The 23,979-nt window shown below is 40.2% G+C and overlaps 1 protein-coding gene across 6 annotated transcripts in view; it reads right to left on the bottom strand.

The window, feature by feature from the left end:
* The window catches only part of tead1b (TEA domain family member 1b), a 51,782-nt gene extending 27,863 nt beyond the window's left edge, over nucleotides 1–23,919 (bottom strand). For 3 of the 6 annotated variants that reach the window (XM_024802345.2, XM_024802349.2, XM_024802348.2), the window contains exons 1-3: nucleotides 23,671–23,918; nucleotides 23,058–23,190; nucleotides 9,034–9,286 (exon numbers count right to left, since the gene is read on the bottom strand). In XM_024802345.2, the coding sequence (XP_024658113.1) occupies nucleotides 9,034–9,190 (157 nt within the window). In that variant the 5' untranslated portion in view covers nucleotides 9,191–9,286; nucleotides 23,058–23,190; nucleotides 23,671–23,918. Of the gene's footprint in view, nucleotides 1–9,033; nucleotides 9,287–23,057; nucleotides 23,191–23,670 lie in introns of all 6 variants that reach the window. The other 3 variants (XM_076882976.1, XM_024802343.2, XM_024802350.2) reach the window with 2 other exon arrangements.
* Between the last annotated feature and the right edge of the window lie 60 nt (nucleotides 23,920–23,979).

Raw genomic sequence — 23,979 nt, 5'->3', positions numbered from 1 at the left:
CTGGGGGTGACCTCACCGTTTTCTTTTTTCCCCCCATTTGGTCTGTCACCTTTCTGTACATCAAAATTAATTTGAGTCCGTTTCCACTGCACCTTATTCTCATCGGTACTTTTCTCACACTAGCCAAGCATAAAATCTTTATGTGAAATTTCAAGTAAACTGGATTCAGGTTATTTCCTGAATTTCAAACTGACCCGACCGAGGTTTAAAAATCCAGTCACGAAAATTAAGTTCTCACTATAATGCAGTGTTCAACTGTAATTAACAGCTCTTTAAAAATCCATTTTTCTCTGGACACCAAAAGAAATCAATACTTAACTTCAAATGACCTTATTGAGCTAGATAAAAGGCTTTATTGCAGGGGCTGGGTCAGGAGCAGTTGAGCTAATGTGTTAGCTGAGCAGTGGGGGATTAAAGGTGAGGTGTTCTCTCAAAATCTTACAAGACATCACAAAGCAGCAGGTCACTAACCTGAGCCTTCCTGGAGACACTGAGGGGATTACAGCAGCCAACCTCTGCTGAACTGTGCCTGCATTCAGAGGAAAAGACAGCCTCTTTATCACTCAGCAGGTCCAGCCCATTCTATTTCCTCTCTCCTTGCTCTGCGCCTTTCAAACAAGGCCAGAGCTGAAACCTGCTAGTCCCAACTCTGTGCAATATACTCACAGGGGACCAATTTGCACAGCTAGCCCTTGTCTGAATCACTCTATCAATTAGGATCCACTGTGTTTATCATCACATACATTATTGTAGAGGCTGGCCTGGTCATTGTGTTGAGGTCTGCCTCTCGGGAGAGGGAAAGGGATGAAATAAATGACCAGGGAGTAAAGCCACAGTTGGATAGGCTGCTGGACTAATCTGAGAGGACGGCTGTAATTATGAGTCTCCCGAGGAACTGGCTGTGTGGCAAGTCCAATGTGTGAACACGGTGCTAACAGTCAGGAAGGTACACTGCCCCCCTTCTCCACAACAAAGTAAGACGCTGAGTCAAATCAATATTTTCAATCTCTCAGGATCAATTCAGCATCTGAGCACAAAGGAAGACATGTTGGCTGTGGCCAATATGTATAAATGAAAAGTCAAACTTTGTGGTCATGATGGGCTCTTATATCTCACCTTCTTTGTAATCATGAAGACAAGCTGAGAGAATTTTGACTCAAAGTTATAATTTATCCGAGGTTTAAAGTGAAATGGTTTAAATACAAAATAGGTACTGAAAATAACACAGAGAGGCACCGGCTGATAAGTATGCTCTTATGTCACATTACAAGGTTTATCCATATATGATATTAGAGTCAGGTCGCAACATAACATCATTAAGTGTGATAATTTCATGGATATAGCTGCTGTCTTCTTTTGTTTCCAGGGATGCTGCTCAGTGTTGAGAGACCTTTCTCCATTTCACTAACAGCAAAGAAAGAGATGACAGTCTGTGTTAGCACTGGAGTGTAGTCCCTGCGCGCTGGATGAGAGCATAACAGTGGCATTCAGATTCCATTCATATGTTGATTACACAAAATGGTCCTATCAGTATGAGATGATCTCATCAGAATAAAAGTGTTTCATCAATGGGATAAGATGTAGTCAGCACGAAACATTATTTTTTTCTTTAGGAGCACACTAAAAAAGTGACACTGCATCTTTAAGAAGCCCAGAGTCTCACTGTGTTTTAGTCAAACAAAGGCAGCCAATTGGGAACATGCAACCTGAAACCAGAAGCCTGGCTCAGAGGGCCTCACACAGACCTCAGAGCAGGGACACACCCCATGTACTCCTGATTCAGGCAGGCACTGAGCCACAGCCTAATCTAACCATTCAGTGCAAACACTTCCAAACATAGGGAAAATTAAAAACAGCCTCATGAATCTGTTGGTTAAGTCTCTTTCTGATGCAGATATGGGCAAACATGAATGTGCACAAATCTGAAATGTTTGGGGTTTTTGTTTAAGGTGATAAAATACACTTTGATCATTAAAACATTGGAGTGAGGTGTACAAAAATGCCTTTCAAAGTGTTTCTTTTTCCGTGCTTGCATGCCTTGCAATTGTTCATTGCATACATGAATATATCAAATAGGCCAAAAACTAACTTAAAAAAAATGCACTCTCTGGCTTTGAAAGCCCGCTCTTCTACACAAAACCCCTCTCAGTAACATCTCCTCAGTCTCCTTGGCATCAGCGCTGCTTATACCTACATTTTCTTATTCACCTCAGCGTGGGCTAAGCACCCCTGTGAGGCACGAACCCCCCAACCACAGGAGGCTGTGAGCAGGAGACGGTAATCTCACGCAAGTCACAACACGTTACGCTCGGTCACCGCAACACGGACACGACTGTGAGCTGATATCTACCCTCCGAAAAAAAACTTACAAAAAATAAAAAATAAAATAAAATCCACTTCAAAATCAATTTTGCTGCTCAGCAACAGAGTAGCTCTAGATGTGGGTCCAATTTTAGCCCGATTCTCATTAACTGCATTCTCGGAGTCACCGAAGCATGCATACATGCGATGCAGACGTGTAGGAAAATCTAAAATTTTCAGTGAAATAATCAGAATCGTCAGTTATCTGGATGTTCCTGCTGGCTCTCGTCCATACACTTGTTTGACTAGTCCGCTGTTCACAATAGACCCATCCTGTTCAGAGTGCAAAACAACATGTGCAATCACCAAAAGGCTTACTGAAAGAGACAACAGAAAAATGGCTTGAATTACAAAAGACAACTGCTGTGTGTGTCATTAAGGAATAAATAATGCATGTGCCCAAACTAAAGAGGCAGACCTTTCATACCCCAAATATGATGCTTTTGGAACCAGTAAAGCCAACAACCCATACAGATCAATCATATAAAACTGCTTTCACAGGCTAGTCTCTTAATGACGGCTTGTTACACACCACAGCTAAATGGCAACATTTTGGAGATTCACACTACTCATGAGTTTCTCTCACATGTTCTCTTTGTTTCTTTATTCTTCAGCTGTTGTCACACATGACCTTGAGAAAAAGGCAGGAGAATCAGCGCAGGGCAATATCACAAGTTGTTCCCTATCACATGAAGCACTCAGCATGAGACAGTTCACATCAGTTCCAGATATATACTCTGTCTGGTTTAGGCACGAATCGGCACAATCAGATATCATCTGCGCTTTTTGCTATGGAGCTGGTAGGATAAGGCCATTTAATGCCTGACCTGACTTTGTCACACATTTGGATTCTCACATACACCTGCTCCTAGTGACTCCTGACAAGTGACTCCTAGCCACTCGTTTCTTCTTTTAGATTAGCTGAATTATCAATAGAAACGATTGTTTCTGACTGTAAGCTCAGAAAAAACTGCTGAGTGGAAGAGTGTTTTCCTTCTTTGACAAATCGAGCTGCTTCATGTTAGGTTTTCCTCCTTTTACTGGGTCAGTCTAAAATATATGACTACTTAGTGAACCATGATGAATAAATAACCAGTTTATAAAAATCTGACGTTAAAAAAACCCTTAAATCTTCTTGAAACTCAAAATGACTTCTTCCTTCCATAATCATACCTGCATCAATACTATTTACACTTTCAATAGTTCCTCCTTTTGAGAGAGACATAAAAAATTGGACTTTTTCACTGTCGTGTGTGAAAACACAGTAGTCTTACACTGACAATGGCAAGGGAACAAATGAGGGATTATTCTGGAGGTGTGTGATGCCTCTCCTGCAATGAAGTTCCTCACACTCCATTCTGAGTGAATGCAGGTGACTCAGGGAGCCTGAGCTGATCCCAGAATTCCTCATTATCCGCCCAGCAGGGAGGATCAGGTCCGCTCGCTCTGTCTCAGAGCATGCTCGGCCCGATGAGACGAGCCCCAGAGGAGCACAGCGCTGGGCCATCGAGGGCAAGCCAGGTCTGCTCATTATATCTAACTCATCCTTGGCATCCCTGCAAACCAAGTGCCACTTAGTTCCCACAGGAGGGGTCTGGGCTGGATCACTGACGAGATGTCAGAGCAAACAGTAGAATGGTAATAGGAAAAGCTTTACATCAAGTAACACATGCAGATGGAGGCACCGTGTCCTGCAGCCCACCTACAGTGAGAACATTACAACGTATGGTTTTTGGTCATTTACAGACTGTGTTTGCTATTTTTAGAAAAATAAATAATGGTATTATTGCTGCTACTGTTTATCAAAACCAGCAAGACGCAATAATACAAGCATAGGGAGTAGTCCAAATCTCCAAGGTAAATAATTAAGTCTCCATCAAAAAGCCTTTAAGCTATAACAATGTATTCAACTGTGAAGGACCAGTAATAATATAAATATATATATTTAGGTGTTGTACAGCCTACAAGTAGAGTATGTATTTGCATATTTATTTGTCAGTAGGTAGAATAAAATTCAGGTCTTTATTTTTTTTTTTTCCCCAAACAGTAACTGAGAAAAATTCACCATTGTCATTTAGCTTGCTGGGTAGTGCAAATACATAACTCAATGAATAAACATACAATTTGAGTGAAGCGTGTTGTTTCATTTATCAACTCTATTTCTGGGGTAAATGAATGCAGCCTAGCACAGCAGGTGAATTACACAAGTATAGAGTCGTAAGCCTTTGGGTAAGGGCCAATGCCCTCCATTTCCCTTTGTTGTTAAAAATATTTGCCAAAGTCTGAAGACATGGCAAATGCCGGCGATGCAGCCTATGCAGATGTAGCATCTCCTGTTGCTGCCACAATTAGCCACTGAGAATAGGCACAGTGCCAGCCAACACTAGTCTCAGCACATCCGAAACACTTCAGGTAAACATCACAATAAGCTAGGAAGCAGAAATTAGAAATTGTTTTGTACCGCAACACAGTTGCTATAGAGACTGTTGCTAATTAACTACACTCTACCCCAAGATAACAAAGGGCTTAAGGGCACTCGGGGCAGCTCCTCTTGTGATGAGCTCTGTGCATGGAACACTATGCCATCCCCAGGGATTCTCAACTACAAAATACCTGTCTCCTTGTAGCCAGCTTTCATCCAAGATGCCATGAGAGCATTTGTGTAGAGCCTGTCTGCGTTTCTCTTGGTCTTCGACAGCATCATATTAGCCTCTCCCCTTTTAAAAGACAAATCACTGGACGTTTAACACGAATCAATCCCTAGCAGCAGCACAGAGGACCGCTTCATTGGTCACTTGTCTTTGATGGTATTCCAAAAGGGCATACTCTTAGCAAAGACTATAAATGGAAAATCTGAGGAATTTTGCACAAAAATTACATTCAAAGGTATAACATTCAAACTCAGCAGTTTGGATTTTGATTGCTTCCTCTCAGTTGACTTCTCTAGATACAAAAAAACATTTTTTTTCCCCCAAAACAACAGCACATGCCATACACCTCTACACCACAGTGAGCAGGACAGGTGTACAGTGTGTACTGATCCTGCCACAGGTAAAGGTGTGGATCGCAGGACTTGATAAGGTCCTGGGGAATAATGACATAATTTAAACCAGAAGTGGTAGCAGTCCACACACAGCTGCCATGGTTGGGTTCCTTCAGAGTTAATAATAGTTTCACAGTTCTATCATTAAACAATGAATTGCAAAACAAACAAGGCATGGGTAACACCTGACCTGTTGATTTGGCAACGAGCTGCACTATCCATTGTTGGTTAGCTGTACAGCTAATGGTAGAAATGACTGTTTAGTTACATACATCCAAAAGGTTTTGAGCATTGCTAACATCAGTTCATTCATAAAACTGGACATGTGTTGCACGAATCCATGCCTCGATCCATATCAAATTTTGGATTCTTCCTTTCCCCATTTTCCACCTCGCCAACAAGATCCATGAAAATCAGTTTTTGCACAATCGTGCTTAAAAAAAAAAAAAAGCCACACAGCAAACAGAAACATTACCTCATAGACCCTTAATGAGCTCTTCTTTTTCATTAAGCTTTCACCCAGAATGCTTCTTAGAGAGCTCTGGAGTGGGACCAAGTGTACTCAGGCCTAGTCTTCAAAACTTCCCGACCGTAATTATACAGTCATTGTGAAAAATGCCCATTAACCTCAAATAATATATTACCAATCACTTCACCTGGACTACTGTCACTGTGTGTGTTCTTTCTCTTCTATGGATGTATGAGAGAGTTCATTTGGCTTAGGCTCACTACACCCAAACCCTGCTACGGTGGGTAAAATATTTGTTGCCTGAATTACTCATGACATTCTTATCTAAATAAACATGCTTGTAAACACAAAGGAAAACATTACGGCCATGTCCATACAGGGTACAATAAATAGGTCTGTAATAAGTCTGTACAGAGGTTAGCGATTAGCTTAAGAAGAAAACAATCCTCCGTTCGAAACTACTGGCCAGTCGGGGCTTTTTTGTGTAGAGTCCACATGTTCTGCCTGTGTCATCGTGTTTTTATTTCTTACAGGTACTCCGGCTTCCTTTCACAAGTGGGTAAGTACAGTGCTGTTAAAAGTATTTGTTGACTTAGGTTTTACATAATTGATCTTTCAGCCTACTTCACTTTGTCTGAAAGGTTCTATTTAAGTGATTTCTTGATTCATCTGGCCTGGCATTTATCAAAGATAATTTATGATTTAACATGGGGGGGGCAATTACTCCCTCCCCCCACATAGGACCAGGTAGATTTCTCTCTTTTTTCTCTCTCTTTTTTGTCTAAAAAAATAATAAATAATAATTGAAAACTTCATTTTGTCCAATATTACATTTTGTTTGATGATCAGAAATGTATGGCTAATATGCAAAAAATCAGAATGGCAAACGCTTTTTCATGGCACTGTGTACATTTGAGGATGAACTGTTGTCTGCGTTCCCCCTGCAGTAGACTTGATCAGGGTGTACCCTACCTGTCACACCCCATGACAGCTAGGACAGCCGTGAATTGGATAAGCGGGCAAGAAAATGAATGACTGGTAAATAAAGACAATTATTGTGACAGGCATTACTATATAACCATTACTGATCCTTGACTGATTTGGAAAAGTCAACAATAGCCTTTCCTATACATATCCTATACATAGATTCTTTCTTGGGTGGCCCGCAAGGAATCCATATTAACAGACAAACAAGAATAACTGTTAACTTTTTTTTTTTTATTATTTCATGTTCAAAAGATCTCCATCCATGATCAACATAATAGTGGACAATCTGTTACTCTCATTTTAAAAACTTCAAACCTCGCTAACCTGCTAGCCTCATGTTTCATGCTTTAACCACCAGCTGGTTCACCCGCACTCGCTCGTGCACGCACGCCCACGCTGCAAATCGAAGTCTGTGGGAAACACTAAAGATTGTTATGAAAGTAATGAACTCCTGCAACCTATTCAAATTAAAACTATTTTCTTTTTTGTCTTTAAGTGAAACCCACAGTGGTTTTAGGAAAGTCACATTGGCATTAAAAAGCAGCAACACATTGAAGGGCTGAAGAACAAGCATTGCCACTTGAGAAAGCACCAGTACAAAAGACCAGCAGCAGTGTGCTCCCCAGTGAAATCGGCAGAAAGATATCACCAACATCATATTTTTCAGGTACTGCATCTTCAATTATTAAAAAAATGAAAACATTTTCCCCCAAAACTGAACAGAAGCATTTAGCTCCTTTTTTGCTACAATTCTGCAACATTATCATGCAGTAGTAGCCGTCCCTGCCAAACCTTTTCAGCATCTACACATGAAAATCATTTTACTTCTGTGACAAACAGTTCTCATTTCAGTTAGACCAGGGCACAGCCCAAACACTCAGCTGCTGACGAGCCATCTGTAACCAGATATGGAGCACATCTGGCAGGCCCAACCGCTATTCAACCCTGCAGTCGCTTCTTCAGCAGATTTTAAGGTGGGTTCAACACCACAATAGCAAAACATTTGTTTGGATTTGTTGCTGGGGTTTCGTAATCTATCTTAGACAATAGCCTTGTTGGGAAATGTAAAAAGAAAACATGCTATGGGCAGCGGCGTTTTGCGACGGTTTGTGGTAAATCCATACCAGTGCAAATAATTTTATTAATTGGCACAACTTACATATAAGATTTTGTAATTAAGCATTTGACACAGGAAATGAAAATTAAAAATTAAAACTTGTCAAAAAGAAGAAATCAAAAATACCACAATCTGAAGACATTTCAGAAAAACATTTTTATAATACTGAGAATGTCAACTGAATCGAAAAGAGGCTTACACTTAGCATTGCTCATTTATAACTCTAGAAAAATAATTTTTCATGCTTTAATCCACAGCAGAGGGGCAGCTTCTCTGGCAGCCTCGCTCTGTGTGGGGACCAGGGATTTGGAGGGAGAGACAGTGGGGAGGATCCCGTTGTTTGAGCCCACATCTTTGTAGTGGCAACTGAGGGGATTCGCTGCAACTCCTAGAATTTACATTTTGTTTGGCCGGAGGGGTCACATGACAGCTGCAACCCAATGCTCAGAGGAGCTTTCTGCTTTCACTTGACACTGACAGGCTGTGAGACGGTCCAACACCGCAGAGAGAAAATATTCCCTCTTTCCATGACATCACCCAGGCCAGCCAGGAACAGGGGGGGGGAGTGGTGGGAGGAGAGGGGGCACAGCTGGTGGCAGCCGTAGTACCATCTGCTACTGACTAATAGTTCATGCTGCTTTACTTATAAACTTGCACTTCTGTGAACCAGAGTGACAGCTCCATGGTCATAGTCACCATCAGTCTTACGTTGCTCGGCACAGCCATAACTGAAGCATGTCTTTCCTTTTTAAAGGAGCAGCACTTTGGAAAATACCCTTACTGACAACTGATCCATACAAACACTCAACAGGCTGGTCTTGATAAGGTTTATGAGCAAGTCTGAATCACTTCCCACAAAATGCCTGTAAAAACACAACTTGTCACCTTAATTACATTTAATTCCAGGTAAATGTTTCCCTATGGTGATTAGCTGCTGATACTAGCTTTGTATTTAGATATGAGATATATATATATATATATATATATAGTCCTCAAAACTAAAAGCAGCAGAGATAATGAATGTGAAAACTCACACATGCAACAACTTTTACTCACCATACATCTTTCCCTCATCAGAGAGGATGATTTTCCTGCGCCCACAAGGAGGATAGATGGCCAGGGCCTCCTGGAAGCTCTGTTCAATGTCAGGGCTCCACACCCCCTCTGCATCATTGTCCACAGGCTTGTCTGCCGAGTCGCTCATCCTCTCCATGTCCTCGGCAGGGCTCTCGCTGCCGCTCCAGCTGCTGGGATCAATTGTGGCGGTTGAGCTCTCCAAGCTGAAGCTTGGAGCAGACTAGGGAGAGACCTGGAATTCCCAAAAAAAAAACAAAACCCGCAGATCATGACTACTGCAACAGAAAAGCAGAGAACCATCTTCAAAAACAGAATGCTTACAGTTAGTAAAGAGCACAATATGGAGTGGAAGCAGCTAAAGAAGCTTGGACATCACCAAGAAAGTTGTTGAATTGATTTACAACGGATGTTATGGGTTTAAACAGCTGAAGATTTTCTCTCATGGACTTCTTGCTAATTAAATGGCAATGCACAGTGTAAAGGTCTGGGAAATGTATTTTTCCCCCCTTTATTCAGCACCTGTGCAACTGCTCTTAGCTCTATATATTCCTATGAGCTGTAACAAGTACAAAGTCAATGCTGTCAGCAAAGTTGCTAGTTTGATTCCTCTAGGGAAAAAGCATCGACATGCCTCATTACCACCGGCGCTGAGCTAAAGCGCCCAGTCTCAAAGTCTTTAGTGGACAACAGGAAGACTGTGGTTGTAGCTGGCAGCTTGAAGGTGTAAATGTGTATACCAGTGACTGTGAAGAGAAACATTTATATGAAAACAATAATAAATGAAAGACAAAGAAAAAAAACAAAACATTGTGACTACTAATCCGTAGCGCTAACATCTCCAGTCAGCCGCAGCAACTATGGTGGCATAAGGGAATCAGACATTTGAGCAACACATAGGAGCTGGAGCCAAGCTGCTCACACAGCTGGAGAAAGTCTCATCTCACCAGTGGCTACTGACAAGACCAACAAGCTCCTGGTGAACATGCAGCTAATAAAGAGGCGCCTGTCATTGTGCCAAGACAGCAATATCAAGTAACGTGAAACCTGTAACACAAACTATTCTATATACTATATACACATTACAACATTTATGAATGTTCTGACTGGTATTTTAAAGCGTAATAAGATCCAGCACTGTGGTCAGTATGAAACGTTTTGCCTTCTTCTGAAAACATTCAGTGACATCAAGAGCCAGCGTCTGATCAAGGACTCCAAGGGGCGTTTGATGAGGTGGTTAAATAACCTAAAGAAATATCAGAATTCAAATACCCATTTGTTCTGTATTGAGTGTGGGCAGTCAGTCTACAGGTTCCTCGCAGATCATTCATTATGTAAAGGATGAATTTATACTTGGTATGTATAAGAAAGTATGATGTTTAACAAGCTAATAAAGAGCAAGAACACAAAACTGTAAATGTAGACTTTAAAAGGGAACAAAGACAGACCTTAACCTTAATGCTAACCTTAGGCAATTTAAAAGTCTTTTTTTTTTTTTTATTAAACGTTTTTCCCAAGTTTTAACAATCAGAATGGAGACAAATAATAATCCTGAAACACATTTAAAAAACTAGTCCATTTGGCCTTTCTCCAAAACATAGAGTTAGGGTATGGTTATCATCTTAAAACATTAGAAGACAGCTAATGTCCTCTTAGAATTTAGTATTTTCCAAATGTGCTAAATCATTGACAGCATCACAGCTAGGAAGTCAAACACAGCTCAGGCAAACAGGTTAGACAGCATGCATGGAAGAAGAAGACATCCTAAAAGGCAAGCTATATAGCAAATTCCTTGAAAGATATACTTTTCAGATAACAAATAGTTAAACCACTGATGAGTTTGTATAGGTCTCGTATGACGGATAGGTGACGAGGAATGACCCTGATAGGCTGCATAAACCAGACTTACTTCAGCCTTTTGTATCCAGATCAATGCAGTCGTCTACACTGTGCTTCTGCTTCAGTCAGCCTGTGTAAAGTGCTTCTTTTAGACTTCACTAAAACATACTAATTCGATAACTGGATATTGGGCTATGGGCTCAATAAAGCAATACAGTACTGTGAATCATAAATCCAGTGTTTATACTCATTGAGTAAAAAGTGTGTCATCCCTACACATCTGTTGTAAAAGTAAGCAAATTCGGCAGTGAGCAATTTTCTTTCTTCTTCATGCCTCAAAGAACACTTTGAAAAATCTCAGTGTATGCTTAATTCACAATCAAAAGTAATTTCACATTTGACATTATATGCTAACAACTGACTGAGGTTTCTCATGGCCCTAATCCCTCCACACTTTCCAGACAACTGCTTCCTCCCTGAGCAAGATCCTATTCAAGCAGCACAAGCTGTCAGGAAGTGGGAATAGTAGCATATGTTTCTTCCAGCATGTCAGTTCATGAGGGGGAAAGGGGGGATGGGAGCAAGCTGTTGGGGAAAAAAACTCCCAGAGAGCAGAGGGAGAGAGAGCTTTTACTGAATTCCGTTTTTGTGTGCTGACTGCTGACGCTGCAGAACCAACTCACAAAACTGATGAGGGAGGGGAAACGTTCCCATTTCAACCACTAAAGAGCTGAACCTCTTTCTGGATGTGCTCCTCTTAACCCAACCAAGTGATTATCTGTGCTCATAATCGAATCCAGCTTACATTTTTATGGCAAAATATCTTTCTGAAGAAAAACGCTCGCCCGTGTCCTCGTGAAGCTTGAGCAGCAAGCGCCCAGTCTCCTCATATCTAGTCTAATGAAACATTCTTTCCAGATTTGTAAAAGCACAACTGCAACAAATCGAATCCAAGTAAAAATAAATATACCTCAACTTTAAAATCTAATCCTCTTTCATCAATAAGCTGACATGGATGTTTTGTGTCTTCTGTTATGTTTTGTAGGAACACTGGTTCTCTGTCGTGGTATGCTATGGTTGGTAAAGTGATACTTTAATCAGTCTTTAGAGACAGTGTGGTTTTCTCCATCATGCTTCCCATCCTGTGCATGCGCCTTCCTCCAAACATTGCAAAGACCAAAAACGTTTGAAGAGCTATAATAACATTATATCAGCGATGCCTGATGGAAAATGTTGGGCTTAAAATGTATAAATATGAGCTTCATGAAAGCCTATAATGCATTTACAATGAGCACATAAGGGCTTTGTAATATCTTGTAACATCTGTCATCGTCAACATGGGAATTAAAAAAAGAAATATGCATCTGGATGAGAATCTATTGAAATTCACCAAATTACTAACAACCGAGGACACATCTGGAATGGGAATAATTAAAGTTAGTGTGGTGTTTAACTGCTAGGACAGTGAGTACTGACAACATGGGTGATTTATTCTCAAACCAACTTCTGAGTCAACCAAAGCAAGTGTCTATTAAGGCTTCTGTTACCACAGTTTTGTAGTGAACAATATTTCCAATATTATAAAATTTGTTTATGATATTTCAAGTAACTGCTACTCTCTATTCTTACTAATAATCTCACTTCTTGGTGCTTTCTAATACATCAATACACTCATCTTAGACACTAACGCATGAATAATTTAATTAAAATAACTTTTTTTTTACTAAGTAGCTTTATTTTCTTTACTTTTTCTATAACTCTTTTTTTTTAAAATAAAAGCACCATCTGAATACATCTGACAACAAATGGGTAGAAAATCAGGCCAGCTCACAATCATTTATCAGCACTTTTCCTGTGATGTTCACAATATCAGCGAACTGAGGGAGAAGAAAACAAACACCTTAAACCTGAACATGAACTGCCTTATTAAAAGCATCAATGTGTCAGAGTTCAAACCTGTGGAAGAAGAGCCTATTCTACATTTCAATTTCAATTTCAATTTTATTTCTATAGCACATTTAAAAGTCACAGGTACAACAAAGTGCTTCACAGACGAGCCATACTTGCAGGTTTACAGCAAAAGAAAACAATTAACAACAAAGAAATACAGTTATAGGATGGTAATATTGCAACAAGCACGAACCGGGAAGAAATTAAGCTAAGTAGTTTGAAAGGCGAGCTTAAACAAATGGGTTTTTAACCGTGATTTGAAAGATTGAATAGTTTCCGACGCACGGACATCAACCGGCAGGCTGTTCCAGAGTTTTGGTGCAGCAAAAGCAAAGGCACGATCCCCCTTCGTCTTTAGTCGAGACATTGGTTGCATTAGGAGCCCCTGATTAGAGGATCTGAGTGCCCTTGGAATAAAACCATAAGTAAAATGTATATCTCCATTAACCTTTTGATTATTAAAAATTCCAGACTTAGCTCTTATTAACAGAGAAACAAAATAACAGCTGGATTCATTTGCCCCGCCCATACTTTGAGACATATTTAAATGCATTTAGAGAGGAAAACTAATTTTTTTTTTTTTTTTATATCTTGAAGCTGCTGAAATTGCTGAGCATGTCTCACTCTGCGGACAAGCATTAATGCTTCTTTTCTGCAGAAATTACTCCACTAACAATGTTTTTCCACAGGGCTTTTTCATAATATGAGAGCAAATGTGTCTTCTGGATGCTGATGATTAGCTGAGGGAAAACAAAGTAAGTCAAGCAGCACAAACAACACGCCGAATCTGGCAACAAAGAATAAAATGAGTTTAAACTTCAAGCCCACTCTCAAAAGAGAGGGAAGAGTGTCTAAAGGGCACACAGAGGCTCTAAAACCATCACTTTTAGCCAGAAACTATGTAGCTGAGTGTTGATCTGCATCTTCCTTCAGGTCATCCATCCAAAACTACTGGCACAGGTTGCTGGCACACAGCACTATCTAGACGGATTTACAACAACTTTAAAAGGATCTGAAAGAGAAAAAAAAACAACAACCCCAAACTGGCTTTTACCTTCTTGTCACTTTTTCCGGCGGCACGAGCAGTTTTATCTTTGTTCACCCGTTTCGAACAGAATAATCGGAGTCATTTCTTGCTCTTGCTTTTCTTGCAAATCTGTACAAATTTTTATTCCAATGCTTTCTTAAACATGCCTAGTAAACTGCAAAGCATTATTAATGCCATCACTCTTCTTAGAAACTTCCCTTAACTTGAACTTGGCGGCTGAAAATGACAGATGTATGGCGGCTAGATAAAGAGATCATTCAGGTTCGCCAATGCTAAAAATATCCATATGCACACTTACATGAACACCACATACACACACTGCATAGAAATGCTGCGAATTCTTGTACATATTGTAAATGTATTCTATATGCATGTGCACGCTGTTTGCATTTCGTCATTTCATTGTTTGAGTAATGTACTTTTTAATGACAATAAAATTGAATTTCACCTAAACTAACATATAATTTGATAAGTTAAACATTACTTGTTAACCCTCCAGCAAACAAGCTATAGTAACTATACTGATTGAGTGGGGTAATTCATGACCCCATAATATTTTATATGCTATCCATTTCACATAAAACGTCATCATAACAGCATGTCCTTTAATGTAGCAGCTCTTCTAAAACTTTCTAAACAATAAGCAGTCAACATTTTCCATCATTTTTATCCAACAATGAATGAATCAGCCTGATTGTTTTCATGATCACTTTGGCTGTTAAAGCATCGGCCTCTTAGCCACAGGCCACAGAAACACTTGACCATGTAATGATGTAATGTTAAAAAGCATACATGTATTTCCAAGGTGATAAATGACCCCACTCAATTTTCCCCATTTATCTTGCCACATCGATGGGTCAGTTTTTGTAAAAACTATAAAAGATCATAGAAGCAGACTGAAAAATTCAGGGTAGGAAACACTTTTTAGAATTAAAAATATCAGAATGACCCATAAATATATGGCTGAGGTCATATATGGCCCCGAACAGTCACATGGAAGTTTATATGAAGGGTGGGTTATCTGACTGTTTTATATCACAGTGTGGAGGTAAACAGGATGCTTTTAAAATCAACTAAGCAAAAGTGTTATTGGTTGTGACATAAGGAGAGAGGTGGTCAGGAAAAGCACAACAAGTCTTTTAACTTAAAAACAAAACTGAATGAACGACAGCATGGTGACCAGCATGAAAGAAACATCAAAGCTCTGAAGATGAAATCAAAAATGAAATCAGAGTGAAAACAGGATGCATTAAGAGATTTTTGAGCTGGCTCTCTAGCCCTGAGATGAAATGACCGCATTTTTTTTCAAGCTACCACACAGATAATTAATCGTATGAGCACATACATTCAAACTAAACCTGCAGGCAGAACTGTAGTCCATAAATAAAGAAAAGATACACTTATAGGATAGGTCGTCCGTGGTCTTTAGGCCAAATCGACATGTTTGGACCCATGAGGTTTCAAACAGGTTATGTGAAGCTACATGACACTCGAATGTGACGAAACACAAATAAACCTAATGCCCTTATCACCAGTGTGCTGCCAAGATCTTTCTTTCAGTGTAAATGAATGCTTTTATAATGATTAAATGTACCATAAACTGCTGATGTGCAGTCTGACATGTTAGCAAAATTGTTTGAAAACAGTCAGTTCTGAACAAATACACCGATGTGCTGCAGCTCAAATTACCTGGCTAAACTGCATGCAAAGGACTAGATAGTTTTGCTGTGTGAAAAATGTGAATAATCTGGCAGTTGTCAATGCCTTAGAATTTGAAGACTAATTACGCCTGTCAAAAGAGGGTATGAATGTCACCCGTAGAAACACTTTTGGCTTACAGATAATTGCATACTTCTGTCTTTGCAGGGTGTACACCATAGAAATGGTCTTATTTGTGAGATGCAGGGTAAAGATGGCCTGCAATGCAATAAGTGAATGTGGTAGCTAAGCAGAGTAGTAGGTGTGACATGGAATTATGGGAAATTACACTTACTGCAAGATTACATAAACCACTCACCAAGCTGGAATTCAGCTCCTTAAATTAAGAGAACCCATTTCACCCATCAGACAGAGCAAGGTAATGAAATAGCAGATGAGAGGTCTCAAATGTAATTTTCCATGTGGAGTTCTTTTGTGCCGTTATCTCAGAGGGTGCAATAATAATTCTCTGAATGACTTTTGTGCACCCCATAATGGCCCACAGTAGCTAAGGCCACAGTGTGTAAAACTATAATTACCATGTGATTTCAAAACATTTTTAGCATGCTGTGAAGACATATTCTGGCCCCTGCGTAATTATTACAGCAATGTTAAAAATATTCCAGGCAACACGCAACTAACTATGAACATTTACAAAGACAGACGTTATTGAAATTCCACATTCAGTCATTAAAAACAAATTAATTACCTTGAAGAAGGCATGTTTGTGGAATGAAGTCTTTCACAGCAGGCCTTTGAGGACCTTGAGATACAAAACACACTAAAATAAAAACTAACCAGCTCGAAGTGAAGTGGATGCATGCACTGACTGTTCAAAGTTCTTTCAAATCAACTAAAGGGTTGCAACCCAAGTCCAAACTCTAAGCGGAAAAAAGGGAGGAATCAAAAATATTTAAAGGCAACCTTACGAAATAATTAAAGAATCCGAGTGGGGTTTTCATTCAAGTTTAATTGATAAGTCTCAAAAAACATTTTTAAAAAGAATAAATAATATCAATTTCCAAAGCTTTCTTATGCTCCCTCTGTTATTGGCAAAGACCCAGTGTTTATTTCTTGCCTCTTTGAACTTCCAAGCTTAAGTGCTGTGAATCTGTCTGCTATCATCTCTCTCAAATCTGAGGTCTTCATCCCACTACCCAGCAACCATCAGGCCACTGTGGGATCAATCTTTGTTTGAGATTGATTTACAGGTTCTGTCAGAGCAGCCCTCTCTACCTGCCTCAGACTGTGAAACAGGTAAAAACAACAACATGATCTGGACAACATCAGATGCGTCGTCAGCCGAGAAAAGAGGCAACGCTAAAGGTCTTCCACTTGCACAGCAGAGGGAAAATTGACTGTAAAGCTCAGAGACAAAAATCTCTCCTTCTGAGGACACATCCCTGCTCTGCCAGTAATATCAAAAACATTACATATAAACAAAAAGGAAAAAGAAAACACAATTTACCATTCAGACACGAAACGTAATGAAAGCTCAGGGGACATTTGCCTATCAAAAATTTGCAGTGCATACCAGACGGCATACACCCATGTCAGAGTGGTGTGGAGTGCGAGAGGAACACATAAAGCTCAGGAAATTAAAGCTGTAAATAAAGGTTCGTCAGATAAAGGATCTCCTGACAGTTATGAGAGCAGAGCAGGCAGAGGGCTGGCTGCTGGCTCATCCAGGACGCGTGCGGACGGGCATGAAAAAACAAATCACAGTGATGAGCATGAAGGCCACCATTTGCATTTGGCGCTGCCAATTCACACCGACTTTCATCTCTTTTCTTCTGCATCTCCAGTCTTCATTTGTCCCCTTATATACGTTTCTCCTTTTTCTCTGTTGTCATTTTTTCCTCTCCTTGACAACTCTTGTATACCACACTGGACTCCCCCTGTCAATGAAGGTGTCCAAAAAGGTATAGAAAGTGTTGACAAGCCAAGAAAAATGTAACTCAAATGTTCTGTCTTTCAATTTTACAACAGTCTTTTGTCCTGTGACGGCTGGGATGGGCGATCTCCTCGACGATACTGAATGGATGGATAGATTAACCCCATCCATACAGAGATTGTATTCAACAGGTAAACGTTTTTTTTATTTGATGCTATGATTTTGCGTCAGTGGGAATTTGTCAGGTTTTCTTAACTTTCTTATTTAGCTACATCCTAAAATCTTCTTTTTAAAAAGTTACATTTTTCTTGTTCTTTACAAATGTCTAGGATTAATGCACTTAGACTAAACCATTTAGAAATCTATACTTCTTTCATTGCTTATTACAAGGAAAACACTACAGTAAGATGCAGTCTTCCATATTTGTACACCAGAAAACAAGAACAGGCTAGTGTGCGAAGTCAGAAAAATCTTGCAGTTGTTGCCATGCAATGTGAATACAGGCGAATCAGCGTTTTTGTGTTTTCAAATATTTAAAAGCAAGGAAAAAATTTCCAACAACTGGGATTGAACTGACGCCGCCAACAATCAGCAGTGGAGGACAATTTCACTGACGGTGTTCGAGGGCAAATGGAGCTGTTTGGTTTAGCTTCACTTTCAAACAGTAGTAGGAAAAAAAAGGCGAGAGCTTGGAGAAAAGTGAGTCAAAACAGAGGACTTTACAGTAAGATATGAATATATATCCCTGTAATTTGATTCCAGCTATTGGTTGTACTACTCAGGGGTGGGAGTTTCTAATGCAGCTGCATTTATGTGAGTATTACTTTGGTTTGGTGTGAGGGCATGAACTAAGACAGTTTGAGTTTAACCTTGTCTTTATTTATGTTTAAAAATACTGTCACTACATACTTTCTCGTGGTTTACTGAAAGCTGTATTGTTCGCTAATAAACCCGCTTCCATGTATTAATGATGTAATTACAATTAAACACCTCCTAGTTGAAAATGTCCACTATTTGGGCCAATTCAAAAGACTAAACAGACACACACACACACACAAAAAGTTTGGACCGCACTGCTCTCCACTGCAGCATCCTGGCTCAGATTCCAAACTAATTTACCGGGTACAGCCCGCATATTAATGTTGGGAGCTTGCCTTCCAATCTACGTGTGCCTTCTCTGAATCCAGGGCACCTCGAGGGCAGAAAAAGCCTGGCTGATCTGTGTCAGTCACGACACTACTACAGCGACCATCGAGGAAAGGTCTTGTGAGAATTTATTACAAGAGGTACCTGGGGAGTATGAACAAAATAACCCACATTTGAATACATGCCACAAATTATACACAGTTTCAGTAAATGAAGTGACAGTGCGCCTTTGTTCCATGGATTTCCTTCAACTAGCGGAGAAGCCGAACACCACTGCCACTACTATGGTCGGCACTGAGAAAGGAAGTTGTTGAAGCCGAGATTTCCTGTTTTCATTGCGGTTAAGAGCAAAAAATGTTTATAGTGGTTTCAGAAACTGACTCATGAAATGATTCAGAGTACATATTGCTTTTTGTCTGTGTTTTACCATGAAGCAGAGCTCATTTGTCTTTTTTTCCCCCTGCTTTCATATAAGAACTCCAGACAAAGTCCAAGTGTCTAAGAAACACATCAATAACGAGCGGTTATGACACCGTGAATTCTAAATGCCTTTTTCCAGAACTAATAATTGAGATTGCCATATGGTAAGCATTATAAGACTGCAATATTAAAGTGGTACGACTTCAAAGGGTGAGAGAAGCTCAATCATTCGGTGCTTTATTTAAAACTACAAAGCCTGAGACTTGCCTTGTTCTTTTTGAATGAACAGACATCTGCTACTACTCCGGCAAAATGTAAGTAAACTTAAACACAGCCTTCCATAAGTAAGGAACGGGGGGGACTGTGTTGCACTAAGGTGGTTGACAGGGCCAAAGTGCGTTCGGTAGCTGGCAGTCATTTTATGGCTGCAGTACTGAAGCAGATTTACTTAGATGACGTCAGTGGCTTTGAGCCAGCTTTTCCTTTTTGGTGGCACTCTCCGCTGGCCTCAGTGGGCCCTGCTCAAACTGCTGAGCAGCAGCGCATACTCTAAAATTCCCTTTCTAGACCAGGGTTTACCTCAGGGCACACACAGTCTGGAAGCCTGCAGGAGTATCCTCTTTTTAAAGGGTGTTTTGACCATGGAAAACGCTGATGTTTTGATGCGATTCAACTCCTGCCACACATCACATCTAATTACACAATTAATATCTCCGTGTCTAGATTCAATTACAGATCAGAGATCTTTTTCAAGCCTAGAATTTTCATAACAAAAAAAAAAAAAATAATAGTGTGTATTAGCATTTCAATTAAAAATACGGGACACATAATGTGATCGCATTCCCATGAGCATCTGCACAGCCACAAATAGAAAGCATGCCTCGTTGCACTGTTGTTTCTACATGTATCCCTTTTTCATCTGTACTTTATACAAATGGAAAAACAAACATACAAAAAAAACGAAAAAGAAAAAAAAAAAAAAAACACCCAAGCATGAACGAGAGCATGTAAAAGACAAAATTTACGTCTATGGATAATCTTTTTTTTTTTTCCTTTGGATTTGCAAAACATGACCCTTTATCTCAACAACACACACACACACACACACACACACACACACACACACACACACACACACTAGTAAACAACAACTGCTGGAAGCCATAGTCTATTTTTTTGCGAAAAATAACACAAAAAAAAAAAAAAAAACGCTGATCGTTATTACACTGTGTCAATGCCACTGAGGTACCAAATAACTATCACCATGAATTCAGGTTGGGACTACGTGACTACATGTGGGAGTGCCGAAACAGTAAACTGGTTCCAAACTGTCCATCCTTCAGAATCCCCCAGCCTTCAAGCTTATCAATTCCAAAGCCTTTTCTTTATCAAAATAAGCCATTGCAAAATGCCGACATCAAACTTGCGGCCATGGCGCTTTTTCCCCACATGACTCGCATGCAAGCTCTCTCTCTCTCTCTCTCTCTCTCTCTCTCTCTCTCTCTCTCTCTCTCTCTCTTTTTGTAAATCTTTTTCTAAACTGCATCGATACAATCTTCCACCTCTATCCGTGATCATTTGTAACCTAATGTATGATTATGGCTCTGTTTGCATTAGGACTCTAATAAAAGCTATTTATAAATCAGATGGCATCCAAGGAAGCTAAAAACATTGATGCTCTGTGGCACAGAGTACACAGGAACTTCTCTCCAGCAGTCAATTAGCAGTGACTGTATCGCTTAATGTGCTATTAATCCAAACAGTCAGGAAGCATTTGAGATTATTCTCAAACTGAACTGATTATTGTAGTATCAGTGAGTAAAGGCAGACCCGGTGCTTCTTCTTTAGCGAAGAGGGCCTTTCTGTTCTGCATCACTCTCGTAACCTCGCAGGCTGGATCACCACAGGTAACTGCAGTTATAGCTGAAGTACAAGTGTCATGAGTAATTACGGTCATATTCCGTCACTATCAAGGCTTCATGGGAGACTGTGTATATGCATGACACCAGGCTCAGCTAGACCATTCATCAGCGACAGGGAAAATTTAATTTTTGAATTCATATATACGTCATAGTTTCTTGTAGACTGATGATGTGACAAGTGCTCAGCCAAAATTCAGCTCTCTGAAGGTCAACAGAAGAAAAGAAGAGTCTCACTTTGCTCCAGAAGTAACCCTGTCCACTGTGCTTGACAAAAGCACATTATTCTGTCCTCACTTCACAGCAAATAGACCACACTCTCTCCAGTCCTACCCTCTGACCTCAATAAGGCAGCGGAGAGCAACAAAGACAATATAGCCAAACAACACTACTCTCAATAGGATAATTATCTGCATCTGCTTAAATTTCACCTTAATATGAGCCACACAATCCTTACATGCTTCCTGGGCTAATTCCAAATGTTTAAAAAGTATAGACTGATGCTGATGCACTGAAAAACCTGGCTGTGTGCTGCAGTCTAGCGATCAACAGGTACTGCTTTCTCAGCACTGTGGTGGTTCAAAGCAAAAAGGGAGTTTAAAACCTGCCAGTTTCATATGTAAAGCTTCATTGGGTCAAACAAAGACAACATCCTATTCTTGCACAAATGTTATGCAGGCTTCCGTCCAACAGGTCCACTGGTTGCATAAGCTGAAAACAAAGCATCTTTTTCAATCCCAGATTTTTTTTCTTCCAAGCAAGCAGATTTATACTGTGACGTGTGTGTGTGTGTGTGTGTGTGTGTGTGTGTGTGTGTGTGTTACACCTCACTGCATTTAAACTGTTTCCATTAAATTATAGCAGCCCTTTTAGATTAATTTAATAAATAACAGTCTCTTTTTCCCGTGTGTTTTCGGCCCTTTTTTTGCAAAAAGTTACACCGAGTTTGCTGTGAGAAAATGCTTGTTTTACATTGCGAAAAGCAGAGTGCATGTGCGCTTGTTATAACCAGCTGCTTTCACATTAAATAGTGGAAAAGGTGGAAAGAGGTGGGAGGCTGTAAGTGCTTCAGCCAGAAACTTGTAGTAGCAGTAGTAGCAGTAGTGATGGAAAGTGGATTTTGTTCAACAAGCTATTTTTAAAGCTTTGGCAGGTTTTTTTTTCACCCATTTTCTCAGTTGTCGCCTCTCCTGCAAAGCTTACAATAATACAAATCAGCTACTTTGACAAAATTAGCTTTTTCAGGAGGCAATTGCTTCGTTATTTTCCTAAAGCTGATCATAAAATACTACTGAAGCCAAGTGATGTCAAGAGAAGTGAGACACAAAAAGGGCTGGAGATCTCACGAGAGAATAAATTAGAAATTTCTGCAAAATTATTACAGTAGAAGCACCTTCACTGACTTGTGTCAACACTATCAGAGTTGTGTCAACTGTGGTCTGAGGACCAGTTTGTCCTCAGACCACCATCTGAAGCAGCAAATGCTGAGTAGACAACAAAGTGGAAACAAATCAAAGTATTTTAGTGCAACTTGAACCTAAGATAATGAAAGCTTTGATCTAATTCTCATCGCTTTCTCTGTATAAGGGCCGTGTTCCCATCCAGGGAAGTCCAGAAAAAGTTAAGTGGATGAAATCATTGTAAGGAGTAAAACTCCTCCAGCTGGCCTGCAGTTTTAGCTGAGCAGGCATTTCCCAAATTAAAGGAAGGGAAGGGACAACAATAAAGGAAACCCCATAAATGTACACAAACTCCAGCTGCTAATTCAAGATCCTTTTTAAAGACAATTTTCATTATTAAAAGCGACCTTTTAAGGCTATTTTAAACCACAGTAAAGCGCTCAAGTGACCAAAAAACTACATATTATTACAGATTTTTTTCAGCTTGGTAGTTTTGGAGGCATAAGTTGGCCCTGGGGCTCTCCAGAGGAGCTTTAATGAAGCCCTCAAAATGAAACAATAAAAGGAGTTTGGGTTAATCTTTCCCCTCCGGTTCAGCAATCGGTTTCCTCGGATAAAGTGACAACATGGAGAGCACCACACCAACAAACCTTTGAAAATAAAAAAATAACATAAAAATAAAAAATACTTACACAAAACTTAGATGACGATTCGAAAAAGCACCGTCAAACGCGTTGAAGCAACAAGTCTCGCCACAGTGTTTTCTTCTTCGAGGTGGTCCGAAAATGCTCCGGTGAAATCTCCAACAACTCCCGGCTGAGCCAACTACGGAGAGGAAAACAGCAACGTTTTCAACCGTCATCTTGTCCAAAAACTGTTATTCGTGCAGTGTGTTTTTAGTTCATCCCGAATCCCACTGCGAGTTTCTGACAATCTGACACGGGGGCAAACGGCTTCCGAGGCTTTTATAGGGGCGTATGACCAGGCTTCTTTTCAAAAAATGTGAAAAATGTGAAAGATTTTCGCTGCTGTGTCAAAGCCATAGGCTACAACAGTGAGTGTTCAAAGTGAGCACCCTGTTGCAACAGCGGCCATCTATCTCCGCGAAGGAAACAAACGACCTAACGTTACTTCACGCTGTGGGATAAATATTAAACAACTAAATAAAGCCAACATTTTTAATACACTGTGCAGCATTTCCAAAAAAAGAGAAAGAAATACGTAAACTAACCCACCCCCCTCCTCCCCAAATGAACTGAAGTCTACAACCCACTTTGAATGCCTGTAACTACCATTGAAACTTACCTCGTAATTGATATCTCATATAAAATTGCCCCTTTCTTTTGGTAATGTAATGTTACTGGGTATTTTGAATACTATGTCAAGTTATTCTGATGTTTCTGGGCCAGCCAGGAAGGTGTAGGTGAATCGCTTCGCGCACTGACAGAGATGCGAAGAATGCTCGGAATGAGAAGAGGAATGAAATGAACGCAGGGAGCGAGTTTGCGCCGGGGCGGAGCGAGAGGTGGCGTCATCCCGAGCCCAGCAGCCAGCCTGGGCAGCAGGCAGCAGCAGCGGGGACAGGGAGGGCACTGAACATCCCAGCAGAGGGGA

Source organism: Maylandia zebra, linkage group LG1 (assembly GCF_041146795.1).
Source record: "Maylandia zebra isolate NMK-2024a linkage group LG1, Mzebra_GT3a, whole genome shotgun sequence".
NCBI lineage: Eukaryota > Metazoa > Chordata > Actinopteri > Cichliformes > Cichlidae > Maylandia > Maylandia zebra.
The sequence above is the reverse complement of the archived record's forward strand: the minus strand, read 5'-3'. Positions and strand labels throughout refer to the sequence as shown.